Here is a 27,993-nt window from a genome sequence, read left to right as displayed (position 1 = left end):
TTCTCTCTTTTGAGACTTTATTGGTTTCAACTCTAGGGTAAAATCTTGGGAACCAAGGCTACAGAAAGCACTTGAGGATAACGATGTGCAGAACACTGCAATGCATTGATCTCCCTAGGGTTATATATAAAATATACACACACAATTTGCATCATACACAGACAGTGCCGACCATCGTAACCTGGCCAGACCACAAGTTCTCAGACAATCATATGATTATTAGTTTACAAACCAAAGACAGAACAACTCCGGTTATGCTTCGCTTATGTGTTTTTCCTTTTGCAGAAAAGGAGCAGAATCGGTATTTGAGCAGTCCTTTATGGCAGGTACAGTTATGACACTTAAAGAGTTGTAATCCAAGATACATTTCAAAAAGTGCTTCAGGCTAAATTTCAACTTCAAATATCACACACGACAAACCAAAAGTCAGGAGACTGATTCGTTAGTTTTAGTTTGTTTTACTTTTTTTTTTAATAATGCAGGTTTCCCACTCCCCTCACCTTAAACCTTCTTCACAATAACTGATCCATATTGCACTCACTATAGTCAGGTCTGTACAGCACTGGGCTATACCAGACAGTCTTCGCAGATGCTTCAGTTTTACACAGTATTGGGAAGGAAGGACAATGTTTTGGATCATTTCATTTTCTCAGCAATGGAGGATACAAAATAGTCAAATCAATAACGGTAAACAAAAAAAAACAATTTAGGTCGTTTAAAAAAAAAATGGCAGCATCTAAAGCCTTCATCCTGCCTACACACCAATAAATAACTCAGATGCCATCTATCGACTGTAGCTAGGGGAGGATGGTGTCATGAAGATTGGTGACTGCGTGGACAAGACAGGCTCCGTTCCTACATCCACATTAGCATCCCACTTAGAATGTCATCTTGTTAACTAGACACAATTAGAAGGAGACAAGGTTACTTAGAATGAAGCAATGCATTGGCTAGTTTGGGCATGCGAGTGTTGACGCAGATCCCAATTCACCAGTCCCCCAAGCAAACCCCTGCATACAAGAGGCAGCAGGTGTGCAGAGTCATAAAATGAAAAAGTTGGGCTGCTGAAGAATTTTGAGGACAGATTCAGACACCGATGAAAAAAGTTGAATACAGAGAGGAAAAACAGAATCACTCAAATGTATGCCCAAACCACACAACTACACAGGCAGTAGGCACAGAAACAAGACACTATGAAACTCATGATTGGGCTAAAGTGAGGGGCTCATACGAGTTCTCACACAAACTACTACACACTAACCAATGGGGGGGAAGGGAGAAAAAAAAAGTTAAAAACCCATTTCTATATTTTTGCCGGAGAACATTTGTTTAAACGTCATCTTCGATATAGAGCATTATCTAACATGTCCTTATGATAGGCGAAGTAGAGGGATACGCTGGCATAGTGACACATCATAAACTTGACAAATTCATCAGGACAGTCAAGCACAATCTTTTTGTGGTCCGAGAAGTAATCTTTCCACTGACGGTACTTCTCTCTTCAGTGAGAACATTGACATCACTAGGACAAGACGTGTTGCATTTCTTCAATTTTATCAAAGGGGATACGAAGCACTTGCATGTGCTGGTATTGATATACATTGATAGGGAACATTGCAGTTCAACAATTATAAAATGTCACCATACAGTATGTTAACATGGACTGAATAGCTTGGACTTCGATAGGTGTGACACTGAAGCAGCTTCATTTTGCAATGTGAAAAAAATCTCACTTTTTGCCATTCACCTCACAGTTGTCCTATCCAACAGGATTCATCTCAAATGGCACCCTATTCCCCATTTAGTGCACTGCTTTTGACCAAGCTCTTGTAGTGCATTAGAAAGAGAACAGGGTGCCATTTGGGAGTCATTTTCTGTCAATCACAAGTGCATGGTCCGGAAGACGTGTTCTACTACAGCATTTTAGCCCCGTAAGAAACACACGTCAAAGAGAAAGTAAAAATGTCAGTGCTCAATCTAACTGTACAATAGAGGACAGTAGTGTATTTGTATACCTTTGATAAAGCTTATTTTAATCTAGACAGCAGGGTTAATTTGATGATATACTGTACATGGATAATCAGGCTAGGATGCTTCTCAGCAGATTTTTCCAAACTTTGTCTTTAAAAAAAACAAATCTTATATTTTTTGGGGGGGGAGAACCTGCGACAACATACATTCAACGTGGCAAAGTGCAGACTAAAACCTTTTAGGACATTAATGGACACACTGCTGTGCGACAGATAAAATGGAAGAGCTATGAGTACGCGTTATTAGTTACATGTTGTTCATGTCACCAGGATCGCACTTTTATTCTATTGTTTGATCTTTGTCTTTTGTTTAGTATAAGGAAATCAATTTCATTCAAACAAAAAGGATCAGGAAAAATAACTGTACAGCCTGTGTCTATTTCATCTGGATTATAAACGTTGATACTGGAAGAATCGTCCCATGTCATGTGACAAGTTCTGTGTCGTGGAATGCCAGCTCCTGTGGGTGATCTTTGCATCTTAGTATGACTGTGAATATGTTTATCTTCTTCAGCAACTGAAGGAGAAAGAGAGACAGAAGACAAAATGAGTGGAGGAAAAGCAAGACTTGTTTAAGCTTTGGCTGGTCTATAAAAAAACAGGGTCGTGTTCAGTAGTAAATCTGTTAGCAACGGAAAACAAGTATCTGTGTTCTTATTGGACAAATTCAGGTAGTGCCTCACAGTTTCAAAAATATTTTCTACCCAAGCGAACTGGCTCAGTAAAGTCTTCCGAGAGGCCTCAACTTACTTCTCGTTCCTTCATTGCGTGGCCCCTCCTCCTCTGATGGCGGTGGGCTGGTTGTTGAAGAGCCCAGTCCGGTTGACGTTGGGGTGGGTGGGGGATGCCACAGGAGGCTGGCCAGGCCGGATAGGTTTGGCTGGGGAGGACAGAAGCACAGCAAAGTTTACATACCATCAAAGGAACACTATTGGCATCACTATTCAGCGTCTGAAAAGACCAAACTGTAATGTAAGTGTATTTATAGAAGAAAGGACAGATCTCTCCGGGGGGAAAAACGAGCGTTAAACTTTTAAAATCAGTGTGTGAATATAAATGACTGTGTGTGTATGAATACATGTGTTTATGCCTGTGTGTGTGCTCGCTCCTCACCGATCTGAGCCGAGTGGCCCCTCCTGGCCATGTTCTTAGCCCTGACGGCCTCCTTGATGCGGTCCACCTCCAGCTGGTAACGTTTGCGGTCACGTGCAGCGTTCTCTTTGGCCTCCTTCAGGGCAGACTCCAGGGCCTTGACCCGCTCAGCTGTAGCACGCAGGCGCTTCTCCAGTTTAGGAAGCTCACAGCGCAGGTCGGCATTATCACGCACCAGCTGGAGGGGGGGGGGGTGTAGTGAGTGAGCGAAATAGACAGGGACCAAACATACAGGTTTCACTCACTAATTCTCATTTGTTCTTTCTTTCAGTCACATTGCAGTTGTCCTTGGTATCTTTTCGACGTGTGACGACACGTGTTGACAGAAGAGTACTTGTATCTTGGAATAATTTGGCATGTCTGTAACAGAGCCTTCCATTACAATAAAGGGCTCTGATCTGTGCCACAGAATGAACAGGCATAGATCCCATTACGGCATCGTTGAAATGAATGGGGACGTGCATTCTACTCATTCTAATTTTGCGGTCTGTACCTGCTTACTGACTTTAGTGAACCATACCATTCGGTCATAGCAGGATACTTTTCTGCCATGGAAGAACTCAGAACATCAGATGTATGCGTTTGTTTACCTGTTTGTGGACTTTTGTAAGCTGTTCCAGGTTGTTCTCCAGAAAGGAGATCTTCTGTTTCTGAGCAGCACTGCCCCCTGTATCATCAGAGTCCATCTCAGCACTCTGCAGAAAACATACATTACTGAACATTTTGTTTTACAGCACATGTATCATTCACTCTCCATTTATGAGACACACGCTTCTCCATTTTCTGTGAAAGGCACCAATAAAGCCACAAGTACAGAGTTTGAAATGAGCACTGGGAAGCAGTAAATTAATATACCACATTAATATGCCTTTCACTGACCCATAGACTTTCAAGGTCGGAATGTTGGTACCATCACAAATACCACAAATATCACATCTGAGACTCAGAGCTGATAAATAGGACTTTTAATCTAACTTATTGATGTGATCCAGGGTCACGCGTTCTCTCCTCTCCATCTTATCTATGTGAGCCAGCTAGAGCCTGAAGCCCGAGGGTTGGTGAAGAACCTCATAATAGTCTCTGAATCACAGCAGCATAGCAGGTGCGTCCCGAATGGCACCCTATTCCCTATATAGCGCACTACCTTGGAGCCTATGAGCCCTGGTCAAAAGCAGTCCACTATAAAAGAGAATAGGGCGCCATTTGGGACACAGAGACAGCATCTTATTTAAATCTCCACCTTTGAAGAAGAGAACTTCAGGCTGACCTAGTTACCAAAGCCTCCCTCTTTTGTCTGGTGCGGAGGTTCATTAAACATTCAACAGGGTAACAGGCGCATCAGGCCAGGATTAGAAGGGAACAGTTTTATTTAACGGAAAAGTCTACACCTGTTGTATTCGGCGCATGCAACATCAAATTGGATTTGAACGTGGATCCCGCACTGTCCGGTGATGATGGTACTGTGCAATGTAAGGGCAATATTACGTGAATGTTGTTCATTACACAGGGCTGATGAAGTAATAGCTTCATATGGTTCCTTCTAGGTCTTTCTAAAATGCTAATATGGGGGGGGGTTGCATCTCTCACTTGTAAAAAAGCTAACTCAGTGTGCTTTACCTTCTTGACTCTGGTAGCCAGGTCCTGAACAAACAGCTTTCTGAGATTGTGTAGGGTCTGGAGCTCCTTAGCCACAGTCTCCTCCAGTCCCTTCAAGTCTTGTCTGGCCTGCTCTCTCCTGTCCTGCATCACCCTGTAACACACACACACACCCACACACAACCAGATCAATGATTCCCCATTGCCACGTCACCATTGTTCATATGGCTGCAGACAGTCATTTATTTCTTCTCATTTATGCAGCGAAATCAGCTAAGGACAAATTATAGTGTGTGAATATTGATTGTGTGTGTACGATGGCAACCGGATGGGCGTTTACGCACGTGAGCTCGTGCAGCTTGCGGCTCTTCTCCTGGTCGGTGGACTTGAGCTTCTCGTGTTCCACCCTCAGACGCTTCTGCTCCAGCACGATCTCTTGGTTCAGACTGGAGAGAGACAGATACAGTGAGACAGAATCTAACTAGAAAATAACAGTTGTTCCATGTGTCCAATGGGCCTCAAGGATTTAATGTGTGCGTGTTCCCTTACTCCTGCAGCTCAGTGATGAGTTTCTCCTTGCTGTCCAGCTCGTCTCTCAGGCTGCTGAGCTGTTTCTGATGGGCCTCACGGTGAGACTGGATCTGATGCTCAACTGCCTCCTATGAACAACCGACACACATACAGGTAGTGACCGACAAAATATATTACAACTAAGTATCAACACAATATAATAGTCTTTTTTACCAGACACTTATCAACCGGGACTTTCATAGCAGTCAACTTTTGACTAAAGATATATATTTGGTATATTTATCCCATACAGGAATCAAATATACAATCGTGGAGAATCTTGACAAATACAACTGATTACAAACACAAAAAGTTAGAATAATATGAATAACCAGTTATCAAGTGAGGAAAGAATAGCCTGTCAGGAGAAATCCCCTGTTGGTCATACCTTTACTTCAGTGGCAGTTTGGACCTCGTTCTCCTTCTCCATAGCCTGGACTTTCTCTGTGAGGGGAGAAAAGTAGATGTGTCAGCAATCATTTCACCACTAGATAGTGATATACTGTTCAGGGCTCGACATACAGGGCAGCCCGCTTGCCCGGGAAGGTTTGGGGAAACCCCCCGGGCCAGTTGATCGTCCCTGTCCGTAGTCCGATCGAGCTAGTGAAAAAAAATATTGTAATAATGCCATCTATAATCTAAGCTATAAAATGTATTCAAAAACAGATGGATTGCCGAAGCTGTTTGCTATTCCGATTATTTATCACAAGGGCACTGCACACATATAGCCTATAATCTGTCGGGCAGAGAGTGTGCAGCTCTCAAACAGCTGGTTGTTGTGTGGAGCAGCTCACCGAAGACCTGACAGCGGTAGGGTGAAGGAAAGATGTTCAAAGTTATGATATATACCAGTAAATACTAAGGCAAGAACGCAAGCCAGGTATTTAAAAAGTTCAAAATATTGGTTGAATATTTGCGATGAGCAATTTAGTCATTTTGGAATAGCCTACCTTGAAAATCACACATTTTCTCTAGGCTATTTGGTCCTTGAAAAAGACATTGAAGTTATGGTAGCCGATTTAGAAGTTCTGCAGCTCCAATATATGCTAAACAAAAATAAAAAACGCAACATGTAAAGTGTTGGTGCCATGTTCCATGAGCTGAAATAAAAAAAATCCCAGAATTGTTACAAATGCACAAGAAGCTTATTTGTCTTAAATTGTGCAAATTTGTTAACATCCCTGGTAGCGAGCATTTCTCCTTTACCAAGATAATCCATCCACCTGACAGGTGTGGCATATCAAGAAGCGGATTAAAAGCATGATCATTACACAGGTGCACCTTGTACTGTGGACAATTTTTAAAAGGCCACTCTAAAATGTGCAGTTGTCACAGACAGCACAATGCCACAGATGTCTCAAGTGTTGAGGGAGCGTGCAATTGACAGATGTCTCAAGTGTTGAGGGAGCGTGCAATTGACAGATGTCTCAAGTGTTGAGGGAGCGTGCAATTGACATGCTGACTGCAGGAATATCCAACAGAACTGTTGCCAGATAATTTAAATGTTAATTTCTCTACCATAAGCCGCCTCCAACATTGTTTTAGAGAATTTGGCAGTACGTTCAACCGGCCTCACAACCACGTGTACCTACGCCAGGCCAGAACTTCCACGTCCGGCTTTTTCACCTGTGGAATCATCTGAGACCAGCCACCTTGATAGTTGATGAAACTGAGGAGTAATTCCTTCTGTAATCCCTTTTGTGGGGAAAATAACTACTCTGATTGGCCGAGTCTGGCTCCCCAGTGTGTGTGCCTACGCGCTCCCAGGCCCACCCATGGTTGTGCCTCTGCCCAGTCATGTGAAACCATAGATTAGGGCCAAATAAATAGACTTTTTTTTCCTTTTTTTTTTTTTTTTTTTACATGTACTGATTTCCTGAAATTAACTGTAACTCAGCAAAACCGTTGAAATTGTTGCATGTTGCGTTTGTATTTTTGTTCAGTATAATTATTCTGTGATTTCATTTCAGGGCCTCGAAACGGCAATATGTAGCAGCTTTCCTTTGTTTCCCGCCATTTCTATTGAAGGGTGTCGCGCTGACCTGTTGCGGTTATTATGAGCAAGATGACATTAAAGCTAACATTCGACTTGGTTTTCTATACAAAGCCTTCTATTATAAAAGGAACACTTTTTTTGGTCGCTTTCATTTGAAAACATGATAAAATAACATCTCAAATGGCGAGTGACCTACCACATGGACAGGCTTCATTAGAACGTTTGTGTCGGGAGCATGCTGTCGATTTAGTAAGGCAATGCCCACATTCTGACATATTTTAGCATGTAAAAATAATGTGAATGTCAATGCATAATGCCATTGGATAGGCCTATTAAAGAAAGTATTATTCTTAGTGGCATTACAACAATTACATATAAAATGTAGGTCATTGAAAATTACAATGAAGTCCTTGAATTTGACATACTAATGTCTGTATGAACCCTGTATAGGCTACTTGCTCAGTCCAGAAATGAAAGATAAAATCACCTAAAATTATGAACAAATCATTCGTTTTCCTGTCAGATCTTGACCCCGGCACAGTAGCTTTCAGTTGGCACTGACCGGGTGTGCTACTAGCAAATTTACCTGAATGTCAAGCCCTTCTGTTGAAAACCTGGGTGTCAACCTCTAGCCAAATATGTCCGTCCGGTTTGTAAAAATAATATATAAAAATACACAGTTCAATAACGAATGTGTGATGTGCCATCTTGGGGACAGGTCTTCCTCGGTTAAGAGGGATCTTCCTATTTGAATAAAGGACGAATACATTTTTAAAAATGTAAAAGTTGTAGTCACCCTGAGTGCTGATCTTGACCAGCTCCTCGTTCAGAGAATCAACGTTCTCCTCCAGCTGTCTCTTCTTCTGCTCCACGTTCTGAAGGTACTCCGTCAGGGACTTGATCTTAGCCTCGTGCTTGAAGAGACAGCGAGAGAAAGTGAAAAGGTAGCAATAAATGGAACCAGGGTTGGGATCGATTCCATTTAATTCAGTAAATTCAGGAGGTAAACTGTAATCACATTCCCAATCCAAATTTTCCTCATTGCTTTTCATTCAATCAATTGAAATAGATGTGATTAGAATTGAATTTGAGTGACAGCCACCCAGTGACACAATCCCCGAGCCCTCTGTTCCAGGTGACGTCAACGATGGTTACCTGGGAGATGCGTAGCTGACAGGCGGCCAGCTCCTTCTCGTTCTCGTCCATCTTCTGGTTGCTCTCGGCCTGGGTGCTCTCCAGCTGTTTGCTGCGTTTCACCATGGTCTTCACCTCCGACTTCATCTTACTGATGTACAGACGAGCCACCGTAAACTCCTCGTCTATCAGACCACTGCCCTCATGTTGCTGGGAGGGGGAGAAAGCGAGGAAAGGCACAAATGTTAGACTCAAATGTCACCGTGCAAAAGACATGCATCAGACAGTTTAACTAATGCATAGCTTAGGAGGAGGTTACGTAAGTTTGGGATGAGGTTAGGTATGGTTTGCGATGAGGTTAAATGGTACATAAGAGCCACACAGGCTCCCCCTCCCAAAAGTATCCCAATCCTGGGCTTCCATGACAGATGTCTCAAGTGTTGAGGGACTTGACTGGCTGGTGTGGCACTGAATGATGTGTACCTTGATGTCGTTGCTGCCCACGGCGATGCCTATCTCTACCAGGTCTTTGAGCAACGATGACATCATCTCCGTTACCCTCTTCTTCTGGTGGTTGGTCATCTCCTTCAGCTTCTGCAGTTCAGAGTCAATGGACACCAGGATACTCTGAGGAGGACAAACAGGACAAGTTGATTTCACAAAATGCCAACCAACTTTGTTCACAATGCAGTGAACTCCTACACAGTATTCAACTCCATGCCTGGAGGGCCAAAACACTTATGGTTTTTGTTATTTTCTTCTAATCAGGGACTTAATGATTCAACAGCTGACCTGGGACACTAGCTGGGTGGACGAGCTAATCACTGACATTGTTAATTGATTAATCAGGATTACAGGTACAATCTATATATTCCTAGAATTTCCTGTTCAGTTCATATCATATTTTCATTCATTTTTTTCCATATATCTATTTCTTTAAAGGGCTTCTGAGTGGTGCAGCGGTCTAACACACTGCATCTCAGTGCTAGAGGCGTCACTACAGACCCTGGTTCAATTCCAGGCTGAATCACAACCGGCCGTGATTGGGAGTCTCATAGGAGTTGGCCTAGTGTCGTTAGGGTTTGACCGGGGTAGGCCTACATTGTAAATAAGAATTTGTTCTTAACTGACTTGCCTAGTGAAATAAAGGGTAAATTAAAATATATATATTTTTTTTAAATATGCTGTACCTGCAATAGTTGGCACATAGTGATCAACAAAGGCGAGTTTAGTTTGTGAATGACGTTCTTTCTCCTTTTTAAAACAAAAGTTATCAAATTTCCAATCCGTAACATTGTGTAACGTGTAACTTAAAATAAAACCAACCGATTTCTGGTTAAGCTCCTCACTGAGAGCCTCAAACTCCTTGGTCTTGTTTTCCACCTCCTGACTCTTCTGGTCGTAGTTAACAGCCAACTCCTCCAGGGCCTGAAGCACCTCCTTCACCTCCTCCTTGGACGCCTCATTTTCAGACTGCAGACGGTTCAGCTCCACCTGCAGGTTGTCGTGGTCACGACGTGACGAGGCCAGCAGCTGGAGAAGAAACAGAGTTTTCAGTAGGGAGAAAACATTTTGAAACAGGTAGGTGGGTGGTATTTAACTTGTCCAATAGGTATTAACTTGGCCAATAAGATGGATGTATGCTTTCTGTTGCAGAACATTATGCTATGTGCCCTACTGAACACAACCCAGGCCTGGGGTAACAATTAATAAGTCCCTACTCATTCTGAACATTCATCTGTAATTACAATCCAGTGTACTGAAGGCTGAGTTGAGAGTGTTAAAGCTCAGAAGCATCGTAGGATTGTCAAACGATTGAGTGTCGGCAGTCAATCGCGTGTTCACACCGCAAAGACCTTGGAAGTCATCAGCCACTCAGCCTTGTTAAAATACTCCAAACCAGAAGGTGGCAGTAGCACTATCCATGCACATTGGTCTAGATTCCAAGCTATCTGCTAAGGACACTACACTAACAGGCAGCTGTTTCATGGAAACTAGCTAATCCATTGTGATTTAATTATGTCAATACTAGCTACAGTGGTTAGCTAGTTTGGAGGAAGTACTTAGCATTTTGTGCATGGCATCTGTGTACTTTGACCAAACCAAAGAGCACAAACCCCCATAAAGCAAAGACAAGATGTTGGCAACTGACAAGCATTGCGGTTCTACAAGTAGAATCGGTAGGTTCATCGCTAACGGGTCAGCATGCAGCAGGTACCACTTCCATTCAGGCAAGAGAAGGGAGGGCCTCCCACTGTGATAAGTACATATCGGAAGTCTATCGGTAGTGAGATTCTCATTGTGTTTCATGCTTTAGGATGTCAGATTCTCGCCAGGATGAGCAGCAGGCTGAGAGGTGCCTCTTTAACCCAGTTGTGTCTGGGTGAACAGTCAGCTAACAGCTTGACCCCATCTCTGGGCCCTGATGAGCCTATACAGACAGATTGATGGCCTAGTTAACAGAATGGCCCAGCAGGGGGGCAGAAAATGCACAGCAGGGGGGGGTGCAAAATAGGGGAGGGGGTTCACCTCCTCCTGGTCCAGCATCTGCTGCTTCAGTTTCTCTGCCAGCTGGCTCTGCTGGTTGATCTCATCATCCTGTTGGAGGGAGAGAGAAGAGCGAGTGATAAAGGGGGAGAGAGAAAGGAGGGGGAGAGAGAGAAAGGAGGGGGAGAGAGAGAAAGGAGAGGGGAGAGAGAGAAAGAGAGGGGAGAGAGAGAAAGGAGAGGGGAGAGAGAAAGGAAGGGAGAGAGGGAGAGAGAGAAAGGAGAGGGGAGAGAGAGAAAGGAGAGGGGAGAGAGAGAAAGGAGAGGGGAGAGAGAGAAAGGAGAGGGGGAGAGAGGTGTTTTTGAGACCAAAGTGTTATCAAGGAAAACCTATATCGTCAGTAAAACATATTTGAAATGACTACGTCATTGAAATCTTTATGGCACCCTAGGGTTGCAGTGTGATGCTCTGCTCCCTTACCTTATCATCCAGCTGCTTGTAGAGTTTAGACAGCTCAGCCTCGCACTTCTCTTTCTCTGCATCAGTCAGTTTAACCCCTGGGATGCTGGGCGAGGGGGTCATCTTTTCATTATTCACCACGTTGTCTAGAGCCTGGACCTCAGCATTAGCCTTCTCCTTGTCAAATTGCTCCTCCACTGGTACACTCTCACCTACAGGAGGCAGCACAGAGGGATGGCGGGATGAAGGGAGAGGGAAGAATTAACACATGCCAAATGCGGGTAGATTTAGGTATTGGTGCGTCAGAATATCTATTTTACCAGTCATGTTTGCGGGTGGTGAATTTGCAGTGCTCTACAATACAACCATTACATTCGCAAGTAAAAAGTACAAAGTTAATAATGAGCACATGTGCAAATCGTTTTGTTCACAAGTTTGGTTGTTTTTGAACTTTAGGACTCAAGTGGCCCTATTACCACAGTAACCCCCCCTTAAAGGGGCAGTTAAACATTTTTTCTCATCTGATATTTTGGTTAAAAGACTAGGGTCCCGAAAAAGGTAATAAAATGTAGCAATATTCCATATTACTTCTTAAAAATACATGTCATGTTTTTGAAACATTACAAAGCATAATCTGTTTATTTTAATTGCATTTTTTTTTTTTTTTATTATGGCAAAAAAATCTATTTACCACAGTGGCTGGTGGACCTTAAAGTACATTTTAGGCCCTGGTTAGAGAAGACAGACAGCTTCTGTAGTATCTACTCAACAGGCAGACCATTTTCTGGGTCATATGTGTTATTGCAACAAAAACTGTTTACTCTAAACGTGATTTCCGTTGCAAAAATTTTGCTGCGGTGTGCAGTGCACTAATGAACACAACCCTGTTCAAACCTATTCATGACATAATCAATTATCCTCGAACACCAACTGAATAACTACTTATTTTTCTCTCACCGTTTCTCCAGCGGTTGAGTTCGTTCTCCAGCCAGGTGACGGTGCTCCTCAAGGTAGTGTTCTTTGCCTTTTCTCTTTCATACTTCTTCTTCCACTGTTCTGCTGTCAGCTCCACATTCAGACACACTGTGTTCTTAATGGTCTTTGCTCTGAGGTAACACAACAGTTACCTTTCAGAGTGGGAGTGCGTTTGACAAGTCAACCACTTCCGACCACTCAAAGCATATAGCAGTGCATTCATGCCATTGCTAACATCATACTAAGCATAGAGAACCAATAATTATATTTAATTCTGTGGTACCTTCATTCAATTGACATTTATAACACTTCCGTCCACTGACTGACTTTAACACTATTGATTCTGGGTCATTTACAGATTTACAGCATTGTTTCTCAACTCAGTTACGAGTAGACATGGGGGTACCTGTCCAATCCACACCAGGGTGCTTTGGAAGACTCAGAAGAACATGGTCATGGCAAGATGGTATCCAGCTTTTGTCATATTAATGTAAAAAAAAAATGTTTGTTTTTTTGCATTTTAGCTAACCCTAACCTAATTCTCCAAACCTGCTACATTAATTATCCTAAACAAAGAGGTGTAAATGGGTCAATTTGACAAAGGCTGGATGCCTTCTAGCCATGACCGGAGAACATAGGCCCAATGATCCGTTGTATAGAGGGGGTAGTCCAGACAGATTAAAATGTTATTGGGGTACAGTAACCAAATAAAATATACAGTCCAGGGGCTGAGAGCGTACCTCTGTCCGAACATCAGTGTGGACTTGGTCTCAGCCTCGTTGTAGGCAGAAGGTGAGGCACAGATGACCATGGTGGTCCTACAGTTACCACCCAGAGAGTCCTGCAGGATACGGGTCATCTTACTGTCTCTGTATGGGACATAGGTCTGGAGAGAGGAGGGGGGAGAGCGACATGAGCTTCACAGTCATTAAATACATATATACATATACATTATATATATATTATATACATTAAAGCCTGGTCCCAGATCTGTGTGTGCCATCTAGCCAACTCATTGGCTCATGTACTGAAAACTGACTTACAGCAAGGTTGTTATGGTGCTTTTGTGCTCGACACGTGCATATTTACCCCACCACCCTATTCCAAAATGTCCTCACCCAATATGTACTCCATCTCCTCCCCTACTGCTAAAACAGCTGTTTGTTGACATCTGAGTCCCAAATGGCACCCTACTCCCTATATACTGCACAACTTTTCAAAAGAAGTACACTACATAAGGGATAGGGTGCCATTTGGGACGCAATCATTCTCCCCAACACCAAGGGAGCCGAGTGAAGCGTTACGGTCATCTCACCGAGCCTTCAGCCAGAGCAGAGATGACGTTTCCCAGTGCAGACAGGGACTTGTTGATGTTTTTAGCTTCTTCCAGCACCGCACCCTCCGCTCCAGTTTTACCCACCTACACACACACACACACACACACACACACACACACACACACACACACACGGAGATCACAATCCACCCTCATGACAACACTAGTACAAGAGCGTATCACTTGAGTTCATATTAGATCAGAAAATTCTAAGATAAATATGGTTGCATCCTAAATGGCATCCTATTTCCGATTTAGTGGTACACGAGAGATATATCTATGGATATATATAATTAATAGGGAAAAGGGTGCCAGTGTGTCCCCTATATTAATTTAGCAGCATCACCTGCAGTCACTCAAAATATATATTTGTTATTATTAAATCCCCCATGCAGTCATCATAATTGTATGTTTAAATCACTATGTCTAACAAATCACTTTTTATTTCATTAAAATAAATCCAAAATATATTTTTCACAATTTATTTCCCTCAGCCTCCTTCAGCCCTTGAAATGTTCAGTTTGATCGTGTGGGTGTTAGGAAACAAGTTTGAAGATATTTACATTCCCAGCCCTGATTGGCCAATAGGATGTGTAGAGCCACCCCCGTAGACCAATAACTGTTTGTCAGCGACCTTTACTGGCCCAACGCTAGGTAAGCAGAAAAAGGGCTTAACTGCCAAAATCTCACACTATCCCTTTAAGGTCAGAGTGACAAATTAAAAATAATATTTGTTGCAAAATGAGTGAGCAGTGGCACAAATAAGAACCACGAGCATACAGCCACCACGTGCTCCTCATCTCCCTACAGTGCAGCAGCTACCATCAAATTACATTTCAGATGGTGTCAACATAATTACATTTTCAAGCATTTGAGTATGATGTGCTTTTAAAAAGTCCCCAGAAGTAACCTTCTCACAGTCCTACTAAAAAAAAGGTACCCCACAAATCCTAGGGGAAACACTGAGGGTGCCATATGCACTATGTAGGGGATACGGTGCCATTTTGCTTCGCAGCCCATATCTGATTAAGGTAGATAACGCTGCCAAAACACACTAGTCTTAACAAAGAAAATACAGGAGACCACAACAAACATTGACATAACAAAAACTGATTATGAAAGAGGGCCACAAAGCATGTCAATGGCTTTGCTTGATCTTAATGCCACCCTATGGATTATCATCAGATTAATAATAAACAGATTACTGCTGTTGCCGTGTGAGTAATGAGTAACAGATGTGCTGAACACTCGAGGCGATCCAAGATGTGGTGGTACAAGTACGTGGCCTTGTCCAAGCCAGAACAGCCTATAGGGCAGAAGGCCATCACCTATTTCTGCAGCTTGCCGTACAAGTACACCCCACGGACAGGATCTTGATCCATGGCCTTCCATGTGGTCGGCTAGTTAGTTCATTGTGACCAAATGCTCAAATCAATAGCAGCGTGTTAGGCTATATGTACAGTACAGCGCCAGTAGGAGAAGGCAGGCGTTGCGCAAAAGTGAATGTGATGAACTTGAACACTAAGATTGGAGATAAGAAAAGGGAGGAAACAGAGGAAAAGTAGACCGAGAGAAAGAAAAGTTTATGGCCAGGGTAGCCCAACTGGAAGCCCGCGGGGTGATTTTATTTTGCCCCACAAGTTGAAAAAAAAAGTTGTATTTAATGTTTATTGTTGGACATAGGACTGTATAAACGCCTGCAAATCAGCCGAGTGATTGGAAATCTGTTCCAATTTAAGTATTCCCACGCATAATAGAGAGACTGTATATGAAATGTAAGCAAGGTTTGAAAGGATTATGTTTCAGTCAAGTATTATATCTGTTTGGGCTTCTTGTTGTCAATTTGTAGTCCACAAATGATTTGTATTTGTGTTCCGGAACCCTAACCATCCACTCAAGAAAAAAAAAGAAAAAAAATGCCAGAGGCCGAACATAGTTGATAATCGTTGGCTTATGCTACGTCCTGATTTTCCACAAGTGTCACCATGCAATCTCAGAGTCGTGCATTTAAAAGCATAGGACTGACGTAACCACAGACTGGAGTGAGTTACAGCCATTAGAAAATCTATGCAAAAACACACTTCTGAAAAAGGGTGAATGATCGGAACACAGGCACAGAGGAAGGAAGGCACAGAGAGAAAAACAAGATGGAGACGTACTTTTTCGCTCCCGGCCAAATCGACAAGGTAGAGCTTGCCGCTGAGTTTCTGCTCTGTAGCAGTGTTTTCCTGCTTCACATTGATCTGGAAGATACTATGACTTCTGGAGCTGTGCTCGTTCATGTCTGGAACACACACACACACACACAAATCTAATGCCAACAGCAATATTTACTCATAACTAGGGTCTACAGTTCTTCCTGGTTCCTGGTCAGAAAAACTCCCGGCCCTAATTATGTAATGGATGTGTAATTGCATCCCAAATGGCACACTATATTTTACATCCCAAATGGTACCCTATCCCCTTATGGACCCTGGTCAAAAGTAGTCACAATCAAGGGAATAGGGTGCCATTTAGGACGTAGCCTGACACTGCTGTGTGAGATTGTCTTGGTTGATCAGGAGATCCATTGAGGAGGATGATGAACCCATGAGAAGCAGCAGGGACTGTGTTGGACTGACTCACTTGTGACGGCAACGTGCCGGTTGGATTTGCCCTCGTCAATAGTATCCATGACCTCGTCGGGGCTGCACACAAAGCGCTCGGTACACCCCTAGGGACACACAGAGAACCAAGGAACAACTATTTAATTTACGACATGGTAGACGTTCATAGACAAAGAGGCGATTATGGATACATTTTTTGTTAACATTGGCATTAAAGTCGCAGACAACCTGGAAGTTAAATTGGTATTGTAAGTCCTTTAACTTTCTCCAAACAACGCAATCGAAATAGCACCCTATTCCCTATAGTGCACTACTTCTGACCAGCACCCATATATCAAAAGTAGTGCACTACAAAGGAAATTGGGTGCCATGTGACCCACAACCATTCTTCCAATTGATCTATAGGCAATCCATCATTCTCTTCATCTACTGAGCTGTCTCATCGATTTATCCCCCTGACCAAACCTTCATGAATCTATGGTACCATTATAGATGGTTTGGTTCACTTGACCTGTGCCTCACCTTGACATAGGGCACCCTGTTCTTATCCTCATGTACAGACAGGTTGTTCTTTGTTACTGCAGAGAAAGAAAAATATTTTATTATTGCAGTTATTTCAGGTTGTTGATTAACGTTGTAACAAGGAATCATCACCAGGCAAGTGCCTGCATTTAAAGGGATACTTGGCATCGGAGGCCCTTTATCTACTTGCTCCCGAATGGCGCAGCGGTCTAAGTCACTGCATCTCAGTGCTAGAGGCATCACTACAGACCCTTGTTCGATGCCGGGCTGTATCACAACCGGCCATGATCAGGAGTCCCATTGGCCCAGTGTCGTCCGTGTTAGGGGAGGGTTTGGCCGGGGTAGGCTGTCATTGTTAAATATGAATTTGTTCTTAACCGACTTGACTAGTTAAATAAAAAGGTAAAATAAAAAATGTAAGAAAAATCTACTACATTCATCGGACTCTACATGAGTCCGATGAACTCATGGATACCATTTGTATGTTTCTGCGTGCAGTTTGAAGGAAGTTGCTAACTAGCGCAATTGCTAGCTAGCGCAATGACGAAGTCTATGGGTATCTGCTAGCATAAACTCCCATTATTGTACTAATGCTAGTTAGCATTGACTCGCAAAACAACCTCTAACTTCCTTCATATTGGACACAGGGACATACAAATGGTATCCACGAGTTCATCTGGCTCTGGGAGAGTAGATGATGGGCATACAGAGTTTGGGCGGAATAGCATGCTCCTCAAACAGTGGTTTGTGTGTGGAGTGAAATAATGGTTTTCCAGCAAAAAGGGGGGATATCTAGTCAGTTGTCCATCTGAATATATTCAACAGAAATGTGTCTTCCGCATTAATCCAACCCCTCTGAATCAGAGAGGTGCAGGAGCTCCCTTAATCGACATGTCTTCGGCGCCCGGGGAACAGTGGGTTAACTGCCTTGCTCAGGGGCAGAATGACACATTTTTACATTGTCAGCTCGGAGATTCGATCCAGCAACCTTCCGATTACTGGCCCAACGCTTTGACACCTAGGTTACCTGTGTGCAGCCTATATTCGCTAATCGAGTGGATACAGATGACGTCTTTTTTTCCCCCTGCACATTTGACAATGGGCCATTCTAAATCGCAACTCATTTTTTACGTATTAGTAAATACAAAATTCTGAAATCAGAGAAAAGCTGTGCAGCCTCAGGCAAGGAACAGAGTGACGATCAAATCATCAATAGCTTATCATTTCAATTTCATCTCCCTGAAAAGATGGAACTTATATTACAAAAATTATTATGGCTGAACTCAAATGTGCTGATTGATAAAAGACCTGTATTTATGGGAAATATGGGTATTGTGTCTTTCACGGAGTTATCAGAATTGTATGGGAAGGTCTGCTCAATCAAAAATTACAACCAATTGATTACTGCATTGCCACACAAACGGAGGCAGCAGGTGGCAGCGAACTGGGTCTGTCTGCCCAATGTAAAAGGATCAAAACTGGCAGAGGAGTAAAAATAGGAAAGTATAGCAGTTTAATTTGAGGACCAGGATGTTGACAGCTGTACCATACAGATTGCAAAATAGTTGGGAAGAGATTTTTGATGTACCGATTCCATGGTACAGGGTGTATGAGTTGATATATAAAACGAAGCAAAATGTAAGACTTCATGCTTTTCAGCTAAAATTATTATATAGAATTCTTGCCAACAACAAAATGTTGAATATTTGAGGCATACAATCATCGCAGCTCTGCAGATTGTTGCGAGGATACAGAATCAATAGACCATTTATTTTGGTATTGCCCTCAGGTAGCCTGTTTCTGGATGTCCTTGTCCCATCGCGCACTAGCGACTCCTGTGGCGGGCCGGGCACAGTGCATGCTGACACGGTCGCCAGGTGTACGTTATTTCGTCCGACACATTGGTGCAGCTGGCTTCCGGTTGGGCATTGTATCAAGAAGCAGTGCGGCTTGGTTGGGTTTCGGGGGTGACACGGCTCTCGAACTTCGCCTCTCCCAAGTCCGTACGGGAGTTGCAGCGATGAGACAAGACTTACTACCAATTGGATACCGCGAAATTGGGTAGAGCTTGGGCTGGTGGCTGATAGAAGGCTGGTTCGCGTCCCTGTTTTTGACCTTGTGGGAGGATCTGTCAACGTGCCCTTGAGCAGGGCGTTGACCCTGGTTGCTCCTGTGTGTCGCTTTGGATGAGAGTCTGTGAGATGATTAATGTGATGTAGTTGTTTAGAGGCTTCACTGCGAGTATATTGTATGTTTTAAATATTAAATAATTGGTAAATTGAAAAAAAAAAATATGTAACTACCCATACTATGCCTAGAGCTGACCATCTGACCAAACTGTCAGAACTAGAGTTCCTTGGCTAATCCAGGAGAACCTGCCAGAAGGAAAACAGTCTCTACAGCACTTCACCAATCTGGGCTTTATGGGAGTGGCCAGACAGAAGCCACTCCTGAGAAAAAGGCAAGACAGCATGCCTGGAGTTTGCAAAAAGGCATGTGAGAGAGCATAAAGCAAAGGATTCTGTGGTCTAATGAGAGAAAAACGATTACTTTTCGGCCTCAAATGAGAAATCCAGGCACAGCTCATCACCAATCTAACACAATTCTTACCGTGAAGCAAAGTAATGTCAGCATCATGCTATGGGGATGCTTTTCAGCGGCAGGGACGAGAAGAATGGTAAGGATAAAGCAAACAATGAACGGTGCCAAATACCTAATGGGAACCTGCTTCGGAGTGCAAACGACCTTAGACTGGGGGTGAATATTTCAGTTCCAACAGGACAATGACCCCAAGCATGCAACCAAAGCAACGCTGAAACGGCTTCAGAACAAAAATGTGAAAGCCCTTGAACGGCCCAGCCAAAGACTAGACTTGAATCCCATTTAAAATCTGTGGAAACACTTGAAGATTTCTGTTCACCACCGCTTCCCATATAACGTAACAGAGCTTAAGGAAATCTGCAAAGAAGAATGGGAGAAAATCCACAAATCCAGATGTGCAAAGCTGATAAACAAGTATTGACTTATGGGTTAGAATTCACGCTGTAAGACAACAAAATATGGAATAAGTCAAAGGGGTATGAATACTTTCTGAAGGCACTATATATCTCCAGAATGGTCAAATGAGGATGCCTGCTGTGCCACAACACACAGTACATACCATCCAGTAGGTCCTTGATCCTGTCCAGGTAAATCTCAAAATATGAAACCTGCAACAGAGAAACCTCTGATTAGAAACAATCCTGCTGTGCAGTCTTTTTTTATTAGTATTATGTAGCCGATATGGAATTAAGTAGCTAATCGGCGCCGAGCGAGGGACGGACGGGCAGAATGTACTCGGTCATAGGTTTTTTTTTAAATGTGCTTCTATTGCGAATTGGACTTGAGGCCAGCTGTGTGGTTGAAGTGCTCCATACCTTGATATGGAACTCTAGGTTCTCATCCATGGAGTAGATGTAGTTGAAGATGTCCTGGACTATTCTGGGAATGATCCCCATACCATCCGGGTCATGGAGGCTACCCTTTACAGGACACAGACAGGTTCCCGTCAATCATAGAACAGTTGAAAGCAGGGTTGGAGTCAATTCCGTTTCAATACCGTCATATCAGGAAGTACACTTAAATTCCAATTCCAATATTACTTAAGACCCTTTTATGAGAAAAAATGTGGAATTAAAATTTGTTGTCTTCCTGATGTGACTGAATTGAAATTGAATTGACCCCAACGCTGGTTGAAAGCATTTGACCTTTGACCAAACGCATTACGCATGTATTGTATAGGCCTTTCACTCACCTCCATGGTGTGCGTTTTTCCAGACGATGTCTGCCCAAAGGCAAATATAGTCCCGTTGTAGCCATCAAGCACATCTGTGTACAGAGGGAAAATACATGGAGAACATATTAAAAGCATCACTTTAAAACTGCCAAAAGGTTCACACTGCTAGCACAGCACCAGAGCTAGCTACCTGAAGACACGCTGGATCCATCCTTCCTTACCTTTAACTATCTTTTGAGCAGAGGCTTTGTACATCTGCTCCTGTGTCGTATTGGACCCGAACACTCGGTCAAACATGAACGGTTTACCCTGTAGGACAATAGGTACAAGTGAATCAGCAACAAAGGATACCTAGAGTATATTTGTACAAGAATGGCAAGAATGACAAGAAGTGACGAGGGAAAATGTCCAAACAGAAACGTGTTCTAATGTTGACATTTCCTTGAGGCCCATTTTCTGTGGTAGCATAGGTCTACTGATATAGCCTCTTAACCTGTTATACAAGATGTGTATATTGTATAGGCCTACTACCCAGGCATGCATATATATATATATATATATATATATATATATATATATATATATATATATATATATATATATATATATATATATCATACAAGCAACCTTTGGTATATATATATATATATATATATATGCATATATAGGCACAAGAGATTACATTAGCCGTCCCAGCAGGTCAATGAGAAACACCACAGTATACGGTATTCACCACCAGACCAACTCAGTCCAAACACAGCCTTTTCAAAATTAGGTTTGTGTCCACTAATGGACTCCTTTGTAAAGAGATCCACTGCACACTAGACCAAGGCTGAGTCCCAAATGGCAGCCTATTCCTTATACAGTGCATTGGATGGGACCTGGTCTAAAGTAGTGCACTATATAGGGAATAAGGGAATAAGGTGCCATTTGGGATGTAGCCCTGGCCTTTCCCCTTCTCAGTGTGACAAAGGGCCAGAGACAGCTAAGAAACATCAGCATCCTTCCTCTGAGTCTCTGCTTTACTGACTGGAAACTGATCAGCAGGGCACTTCAGGCTCTTCATTTGACAGCAGCAGCCAATATCAATCATTACAGCGTACATCAGAAGGAGTTCTTTAGGATGACACAGCGTTCCCTCTATCATTGAATAGGCGGGACCTCTAGAAGCCTACTTTACCTTGTTCTGAGAACAAATGTTTTAATTGAGTTAGCCTACTTTAAAAAACTGTGCATTGAAAGAGAAAATGTCTACTTTCCTTGGCCAAATGAAAGTCATTAAAGAGTATGGGAAAATAAAATGGAATACTGAAACTACAGTGCAGTAGTGAAAACAGTTTGGGAATTAAAACCTACAGAAGCTTTCCTTGTGGGTAACATTGTGTTCATAGGCTATCTGCCAGCATAATTAGTAACAACCTGTAAGGTTATTTTTGATGAAAAGTTGTGTGCTGCTGACATTCATACTGCATTGCTCTGTGTGAGTGATGGTGTTAGAGCAGCAACGTGGTCTCCGAGCATTTCGTATTATTCTGTATAAAGCAGAGACACTCCATCTCATATTATATAAAACAAATGGAAATTTGTACAATATGTTACAAATTTTCTAAAACGTACAGTGTCACGAATTTGCAAACTATATGTTACAAATTCCAATTTGTTGTTGCTAACATTGGCTAGATGGCTAACGCTAACATTAGCTAGCTCTATGTGTTAAGGTTAGGAGTTTGGTTAAGGGGTTAGCCAAAATGCTAAGTAGTTGCAAAGTAGCTAAAAGGCTAAAGTTGTTTGTGATGAGATTCATACAAGCAACCTTTGGGTTGCTAGACGTTCACATTATATGTCCACCCCGAGCCAGCAGCCGTACTTTTGTTTTTGCCTTAAGTAACCTTCTGTTTGATGTAACCATACCAAATGTAACATATCATCCTAATTTGAGTGACCCGGATTTACATTTACTATGTTACGTCTAATCTGAGACTAGTCTGAGTAGGACTAAATTATCCACTACAGTTCCTCCATCTACAACCCTAGGAATAGTCTGACGACCTCGATCCGAATCTTTGTTTGCATTCTGATTCTCCCCCTTTTCCCGAAGCGTGCACTTGTACACTTTCTCACATGGAATAACAATGGTGGAAACTCTCTCCAGCCAATGCTTGAACCAATCCAATGCTTTTAAATCCATGACGGAACGTGTGCAAGGGCACACTTCAGGAGAAGGGTGGAGAATCGGGACACAGCCTTTGTGTTGTGCTGCTATGGACTGTGCATAACTGAGCACTGCCAAAATAGTCTTTATCTATGGTTCTGCTGCCTTGACACCGACGTGGGGTGTCCTCATTTTCTGAATGATCACTCCGACTATGTGCCTGTGAGCACCACCAAAATGCCAGCCAAGGACTAGGCTTATATGGTAGTAGTGATGGGTTGCACCATTCTATTAGGAAGCCTTGGTGGTGTCCCAAATGGCACCCTATTCTGTATGTAGTGTGCTACTTTTGACCAGGGCCCATAGTGCACTACATAAGGAATAGGATGCCATTTGGGACACTGACTTGATTTTACTTGATTCTCCTGGGCTGGCACCAAACAGAGCCATTCTAAATAGGAAGAAGTACTAAAGAAGTAGAACAAAAAGCATATCAATTATACTGAGCTTCAGGCAGAGCTACAGTGGGGGGGGGGGGGCAATGTAAATAGTCTGGGTGGCAAATTGATTAATTGCTCAGTAGTCTGTTTTATGGCTTGGGGGTAGAAGCTGTTAAGGAGCCTTTTGGTCCTAGACTTGGCGCTCTGGTACTGCTTGCTGTGCGGTAACAGGGAGAACAGTCAGTGACTTGGGTGACTGGAGTCTGACCATTTTTGGGGTCATTTTCTATTAAGTTATCTTTACTTAAGTATGATCCCCCCATGTTAAAAGGATAGTTCACCCAAATGACATGTTGGTTTCCTTATGTCAGCAATCCATGCTTTGATTTTGTTGTCCACCATTTTAAATGTTACCTTTTTAGCATTTGTGGCACAAATCCAATGCAAGTCAATGGTATCTATATTAGCATTTTGACACTTCATGTCCAAATTATCCAAAGTATGTAAAATATGTATTGTGTAACTCAATGATATTAGAGGATGTGGATATGAAGCACGGAAATGCTAATATCGATACCACACATTGGATTTGTAAAACAGTGCCGGGTAAACAAAACCAAATCATGGGTTCCTGTCCTACTTTGTCCATAAACTGCTTAGAGGTTAAGGAAACAAGTGTAATTTTGTAATTTGGTTGATCTATCCCTTTAACAACATTGCGGGTGCGGGATTCTTTAAAAAAGTTCACCTAATAGCAGGAACAGCACCGTCTAGTGGTCAGAACATGGAACTAATAGGATGTAGGATGGGACATGGCTTGACCATTTATTTGGATTCCTCATGTCTTACTCATTGTTAATATTATATGAATCCTATTCATTAAAATGGACAATTTGGATGGAATCCGTTACAATTTGATCTCTGAGAAATCAAGCTAATGCAAAATAACAAAATAATGTTGCAGGAATGCTAATCTTATCCATTTCTAACTACAAAAATGATTTTAGAACAATCTGAGATGGTGAGTGTCATGGCTTGCTGAAATGAGATGGAACAACCCATAAAGGAAATTACTTCATCATCAGACTGACACAGGCTTTTATATGTCAGTGTCCCAAATGGCACCCTATCCCTCTTGCTCTGGTCATAAGTAGTACAATACTGCGACAGAAATGGCACCCTATCCTCAGGGCTCTGGTCATAAGTAGTGCACTATGTAGGGAATACGGTGCCATTTGTGACACAGCTTATTCCACAGTTTTGATTCCTGCCAATGCCTGCAGCCAGCCAACCTCTTAGATTGTGGTATAGTATTAGATCCACAGTCTCCCTGCTGTCCTCCATTACTGAACTATAAACTGGCCAATTTGTCTCTGTGTGCCTGCTTCTCTGAAAAGCACAATCCATCGCTCCTAGCAGAGAAGAGTAGGGTTGTTGAACTAGAATGAGCGTGATGCTGACTGATAGAAACAGCTGGAATGTCAGGTTTTAGGCAAGCCACACACACCCCAATCTTCCAGCACATCAGGGTCAGTCTATGGGCCATGACTGATGTACAGTATTTTGGTAGTATTGCCATGGGTAACACTAGGGTTGCCAATGGGATTATAGGTTACCCTGTGTGAGTAGCTGGACATCTCACAAAAGGTTAAAGAGGCCAATGTTATTCAAATGAACGCGAAGGCAGAGACTGGTAAACGCCAACAAAAGATGTATCCTGCCCAGGGATGTCCACCCTTGCTAATGCTACTAGTGGGTCCAACCCTACTTTTGACCAGAGCCCCAGTCAAAAGTAGGGAATAGTGTGCCATTTGGGCCTCATACCCTGAGGTCTGGGTGGATGTACTAGGAAGTAGACTAAGCATAGTGAGCTTCTATTAAAAGAAATCTGGACAAAGAAATGTTTCCAGTAGTCAGTGCCTACTCAAATGACATGACATCCCTCCCCCATAAAAACACCACACCCCTCATCCATCCATTCAACTGTTCCCAGTTACACTGTAAAATAGAATGTGCCAATGACAACATAAGTCTCTCTCTGTCTCGCTCATAGGGAGGAATGTTGTGGGACACATTGCGCCCAGCACCCCATGCTCTATATTGGGTATGGCCCCAGTCAAAAGTAGTGCACTATATAGGGAATGGGGTCTCATTAAGACACATGGTTTCCGCTTCCAGAGAGATAGGTAAGACAAGGAAAATATTATTGCTTAGTTTAGTATAAATAAGCCTGATAATTTATCTTTCAAAGATGAAGAAAGTTAAGCTGCTGTGGATCATATGTTATGCTTGGGGCCAAAAGTTTTGTTCCTAACCACATGACATAACAAATGTGTATTCAGTCACTATGACCAGATGCCACACCCTTGGCTTCTACAGTACAGTTGACACTGTTGTTGGGACTTTCTCCAGTTTTCAACCTCCATTCACCCACATCTTTGGGAAATGTTAAAAAACGGTTTATCATTTATGAAACGAACATCATTAGGCTACAGAATTGAGGGAAATGTTTGGGGTTTTATTGTGGTAAATTATTAAAACTTAGAAGTCCATAAAGGTTGTCCCAGCAGTTATGGTCGTTGTCCTTTTCCTTTTTACAAGGCCATGGAAGGGGTGGTGTAGTGTACTGAGCAGGTGAGATCACCTGACTCCCAAGTTTTCTATCCTAGTATTGCACCTCAAATTGTTATTCCAGAACAAAGCACCGACTCCATGCTACCGTATCTGAAATCAGTTACGAGGAAATTACATTTGTAGTAAATTGTCGGGCCTAGTTAGTTAAACCATTCGATACGCCCAAAAAATGACAGCTGTCAATGAGGCTGGGTAGCTTAGTGGTTAGAGCGTTGGACTAGTAACCGGAAGGTTACATGTTCAAACCCCCGAGCTGACAAGGTACAAATCTGTCGTTCTGCCCCTGAACAGGCAGTTAACCCAATATTCCTAGGCAGTCATTGAAAATAAGAATTTGTTGTTAACTGACTTGCCTAGTTAAATAAAGGTAAAACAAAAAAAGGCGATGGCATCTGCGACGTGGCTATCCCTAGGTAGCTAACGTTAGTAACAAGCTACTCAATACCGCACAAGGGACGGATAGTTACATACACATTTGTGCGATCATAATTAGGTAGCCAACTTCGAAAATAGGGCTGAGAGTTGATACAGGATTGATAGCCAAATCAGTTGTTCGGCCATCCCCTCCTAAGCTAGTTACACTTCTTTAAATTGCAGTCAATTAATAAAAGTAGGCCGCGGACATAACTTACTTTAGCTGCTAGTTCAAATTAGACAGCAAGACAAACAGTAGCTAGCTAGCGGAGTTAACGTTAGCTGGCGCTCAATGGTGTTGCGGGCGTCATGTGTTGTGAATCGATTCGAGATTCATGCGAAACTGTAGCTATTTGAATGTGATACATCAATATGGCTAGGTATTATGAGAAGGGGTAAACAAAGTGCCCTTGCAAGCTACCGTTAGCTAGCTAGTTCGTGCTTAAGCTAGCTAACGTTACAAAGGCCGGGGACTGTTTTCGTAGGCCAATGTTTGCCGTGTTTGAACGCCAACTCACCGAGATAGACACTTGATCCTCCCCTGTAAACTTGGGTATGTACTTATCCCCTCTCTCCACCTCTGACTTGTTCAATGGTCTGAAACGACACATCACTTTGATGGTGCATTCCGCCGGGTCCACCATCTTCGCCGCCGCTGTGAATGAATGGAGTCACACCAGACAAGCTCCTGCGGCTGCTAGCTAACTGCTACCACAGAAGAAGCGCCCGATCGATCACCCCTGTGGGAGGCAAAGCGATGCCGCACCCAGTGAATGTTGGTTTAGTTTGGTCAATCTCTTCCCTCCTCGTAAAACGTAGCAAGTCTACTATTCATCAGACATATATATATATATTTTTAAAGACATCCATTCAAAAGATGGAAGTCATGTTGACGACCCGGCTGTAAAGTACTGTCCTCTGACTTGCTCTTGAAGTCGGGAGGGATCCCTGTGTATGCGGGTCTGAACAGAGAGGAATAAGCGAAGCGAGAGGTATAACTACACCCAAATCTGTCTTAACCAGCAGATGGCGGGTTTTTTTCGCTCACCAAGCGATGTGTTTTTGCGTGGAGGTCAATTTGGTTAACAAAAAAATAAATTGCTTATTTGCTATGTGTATTTTATTTGACCGAATAGAAGTTTCGTAAGGATTCGGTTATTACCAGTGTACTAATATAAGTAGGACACGTGATATCCAGGAAACGTTGAGAAAAAAACACTTTATATCGGAGTTATGCGTGGTCATCACTATTACCTCAGCCACAGTTATAAACCCCGCCTTATTTCTAAATGTATCTTCTTAAAATGTGATTTTAAACCTACCCCTAACCACACTGCTAACCGTACGCCTAAATAAAACCAAAAAAGCAAGTGTTTGTAATTTTTACAATATAACCAATTTTGACTGGAAACTGTTGTGCCTGTTGTTCACGTATCTACACGCTCATTGGCTAAAATGGTCCCACCTGATCTTGTCTTCTCCAGACTGCGTTCCATTTTTGGATACATTTATTTTCGTTGTTAGAGCGGCCGCTAGAGTATCTGGTCAATGAAACGGATTATCTGTGGTCTGAATAACCCGGTGACGTCACCTCTGCAGTTATGCGGAGTTAATATATTAGTCGGAACTAGGAAACTCTGGAATGTCCAATTTGCAGATTCGTTGAATGCGGCACGTGTGTAACTTCAACCAGTTAGCGAGTGGGACATTTTCGA

At 42.7% G+C, this 27,993-nt stretch overlaps 1 protein-coding gene across 1 annotated transcript; it reads right to left on the bottom strand.

The window, feature by feature from the left end:
• Positions 1-3: 3 nt before the first annotated feature.
• LOC123991129 (kinesin-1 heavy chain-like) lies at positions 4-27,394 on the bottom strand. The gene is made up of 25 exons (XM_046292355.1): positions 26,797-27,394; positions 20,860-20,947; positions 20,657-20,730; positions 20,280-20,384; positions 20,024-20,072; positions 16,864-16,919; positions 16,361-16,448; positions 15,895-16,019; positions 13,715-13,819; positions 13,140-13,285; positions 12,382-12,530; positions 11,446-11,636; positions 11,008-11,076; positions 9,805-10,011; positions 8,962-9,105; positions 8,500-8,688; positions 8,141-8,258; positions 5,737-5,792; positions 5,328-5,437; positions 5,123-5,224; positions 4,800-4,932; positions 3,773-3,877; positions 3,144-3,360; positions 2,781-2,910; positions 4-2,547 (listed from the first exon to the last, which is right to left on the bottom strand). Exons 1-24 carry the CDS (start codon positions 26,920-26,922, stop codon positions 2,792-2,794), a joined length of 2,871 nt encoding a protein of 956 aa, XP_046148311.1. The 5' UTR covers positions 26,923-27,394; the 3' UTR covers positions 4-2,547; positions 2,781-2,791.
• Between the last annotated feature and the right edge of the window lie 599 nt (positions 27,395-27,993).

Source organism: Oncorhynchus gorbuscha, linkage group LG12 (genome assembly GCF_021184085.1).
Source record: "Oncorhynchus gorbuscha isolate QuinsamMale2020 ecotype Even-year linkage group LG12, OgorEven_v1.0, whole genome shotgun sequence".
NCBI lineage: Eukaryota > Metazoa > Chordata > Actinopteri > Salmoniformes > Salmonidae > Oncorhynchus > Oncorhynchus gorbuscha.
This window is presented reverse-complemented; position numbering and strand designations above follow the sequence as displayed.